Source organism: Empidonax traillii, unplaced genomic scaffold (assembly GCF_003031625.1).
Source record: "Empidonax traillii isolate 1590-97213 ecotype Southwest subspecies unplaced genomic scaffold, ASM303162v1 scaffold1874:size73997, whole genome shotgun sequence".
Taxonomy (NCBI): Eukaryota; Metazoa; Chordata; class Aves; order Passeriformes; family Tyrannidae; genus Empidonax; species Empidonax traillii.
The window spans coordinates 49,607-51,911 of NW_020957067.1; the positions used below are offsets into that span (position 1 = coordinate 49,607).

The window sequence follows — 2,305 nt, forward strand, 5'->3', positions numbered from 1 at the left end:
CGATGGTGACGGGCACGTCGGTGCTGGGGGTGAAGTTCGAGGGGGGGGTGATGTTGGCCGCCGACACGGTGGGCTCGTACGGCTCCCTGGCGCGGTTCCGGGGCATCTCCCGCATCCTCAGGGTCAACGACAGCACCGTCCTGGGCGCCTCGGGGGACTACGCCGACTTCCAGTACCTGCGGCAGGTCATCGACCAGATGGTGTAAGTGATGCTGCTGCTGCTGCTGCTGCGGCTCAGGGGGAAACAACAAAAAAAAAAAGGAGGGATTTGGGGTCGTCTTGGCGGGTTTGGGGGAGGTTGGGAAAGCCCCACTCCTGTGGCCCGTCCCCACCTCAGCCCCGGGGGGCTTGGGGGTCACAGTCCTCGGGTTTTTTGGGGGTCACGTTCCTCGGGTTTTTGGGGTCACGTTCCTTGGGTTTTTGGGATCCACAATCCTCGGGTTTTTAGGGTCACAATCCTCGAGATTTTGGGGTCTCATTCCTCAGATTTTTGGGATCATGTTCCTCAGGTTTTTGGGGTCTCATTCCCCAGGTTCTTTGGGTCACATTCCTCAGGTTTCTGGGGTCACATTCCTCAGGTTTTTGGGGTCACGTTCCTCAGGTTTTTTGCGGTCTCATTCCTCAGGTGTTTGGGGTCTCATTCCTCAGGTTTTTGGGATCATGTTCCTCAGGTTTTTGGGATCATGTTCCTCAGGTTTTTTGGGGTCTCATTCCTCAGGTTCTTGGGGTCTCATTCCTCAGGTTTTTGGGGTCTCATTCCTCAGGTTTTGGGGGTCACATTCTCCTCCGGTGGTTTTTGGGGTTTTTTTTTTTCCCGGGGTTCAGGATCGACGAGGAGCTGCTGGGGGACGGCCACACCTACAGCCCGCGGGCCATCCACTCGTGGCTCACCAGGGTGATGTACAACCGGCGCTCCAAGATCAACCCCCTGTGGAACACCGTGGTCATCGGCGGCTTCTCTGGCGGCCAGGGGTGAGCTCTGCCAGGGGGGGAGCCAGGGAATGCTCTGCCCTCCCCTGAGCTCTCCCAGCCTCCTCTTCCCTGTGCCCTCAGGTTCCTGGGATACGTGGACATGCTGGGAGTGGCCTACGAGGCGCCGACGTTGGCCACGGGGTTCGGGGCCTACCTGGCTCAGGTGGGGCCGGGCTTTGAGTTCAGTTTATTTCGTGGTGTTCTGTCGTTTATTCTGGCACTTTTTATTTTATTTTATTCCTTCTCCTCTCCCCCTTCCCCAGCCCCTGATGAGGGAGGTCCTGGAGAAGAAGCAGAGCCTGTCCCAGGACGAGGCCCGGGATCTCCTGGAGCGCTGCCTGCGGATCCTCTACTACAGGGACGCCAGGTCCTTCAACAGGGTCAGTGTCCTTCCTCCCTGATCCCACAATCCCAGGAATCCCTCCTCCTGGACACACCTCCCTGATCCCAGAATCCCAGGAATCCCTCCTCCTGGACACACCTCCCTGATCCCAGGAAAAGAGGGGGAGATCCTGAGCTCCAGCAGGTCGGGATCGCCCTTTGGAGGTTTCCTTGGATAACTGTCCCATCCCTGCAGCTGTGGCTCCAGTCTTTTCCCCCTGGGAGTCGTTCCAGCTGTTTGGGATCCCAGTTTGGGCGTTTTCTTTGGACAATCCCTGTCCCTGCAGCTGTGGCATCCAGAGGCTCCAATCCTTTCCCCTGGGAATCGTTTCCCACCGTCCCTTCTCCCCCTTGACTCACCCCATCAACCCATTTTTGGGGACAGTCTCGTCAATGGGGGCGTCCCCCAGGGCCCACCTGGCTCCAGGGCTGGAATTCCAGGCCCGCCTGGCTCCAGGGGCTGGAATTCCAAGGTTCTCTCTCCCCAGTATGAACTCGCCACCGTCACGGAGAAGGGGGTGCAGGTGGAGGGTCCCCTGACCCTGGAAGCCAACTGGGACATCGCCCACGTGGTCAGGTAACTGCTCCCAGGTGACATTCCCAGCGGCAGGAATGTCCCCTGATCCCAGGGGAACATCCAGGGGGATCGGCCCGACCTTCCCCATCCCTTTTTTTTTGGCAGTGGCTTCGAGTGATCTCCCCGGGGAGCTGCTCCGTGTCCCACCCGCCCCGTCCTTGTTCCTTCTGGAACGTCCTATCCGTGTTTTGGGAATAAAAACAGACCTTTTAAAGACCAGGCTCTTGTGTTGGTGCCTCCCAAAAAAAAAAAAAAAAGTGGGATCCTCCCCAAAAAAAAAAAAACAGGGGCTTGAGGGAGTCTCGGGGTTCCAGGTGAAGTCCTTGTTTTTTGCTGGAATCTTGGAATTGCTGAGGTTGGAAAAGCCCTCTCTGG

The 2,305-nt window shown here is 57.9% G+C and overlaps 1 protein-coding gene across 2 annotated transcripts in view; it reads left to right on the plus strand.

The window, feature by feature from the left end:
* Positions 1–2,305, plus strand: part of LOC114071169 (proteasome subunit beta type-4-like) — an 11,646-nt gene continuing 9,341 nt past the window's right edge. The window contains exons 1-6 of one of the 2 annotated variants that reach the window (XM_027908904.1): positions 1–202; positions 826–972; positions 1,054–1,135; positions 1,236–1,352; positions 1,842–1,930; positions 2,036–2,140. In XM_027908904.1, the coding sequence (XP_027764705.1) occupies positions 3–202; positions 826–972; positions 1,054–1,135; positions 1,236–1,352; positions 1,842–1,930; positions 2,036–2,048 (648 nt within the window). In that variant the 5' untranslated portion in view covers positions 1–2 and the 3' untranslated portion in view covers positions 2,049–2,140. Of the gene's footprint in view, positions 203–825; positions 973–1,053; positions 1,136–1,235; positions 1,353–1,841; positions 1,945–2,035; positions 2,141–2,305 lie in introns of those variants that run through there. The other variant, XM_027908905.1, reaches the window with a different exon arrangement.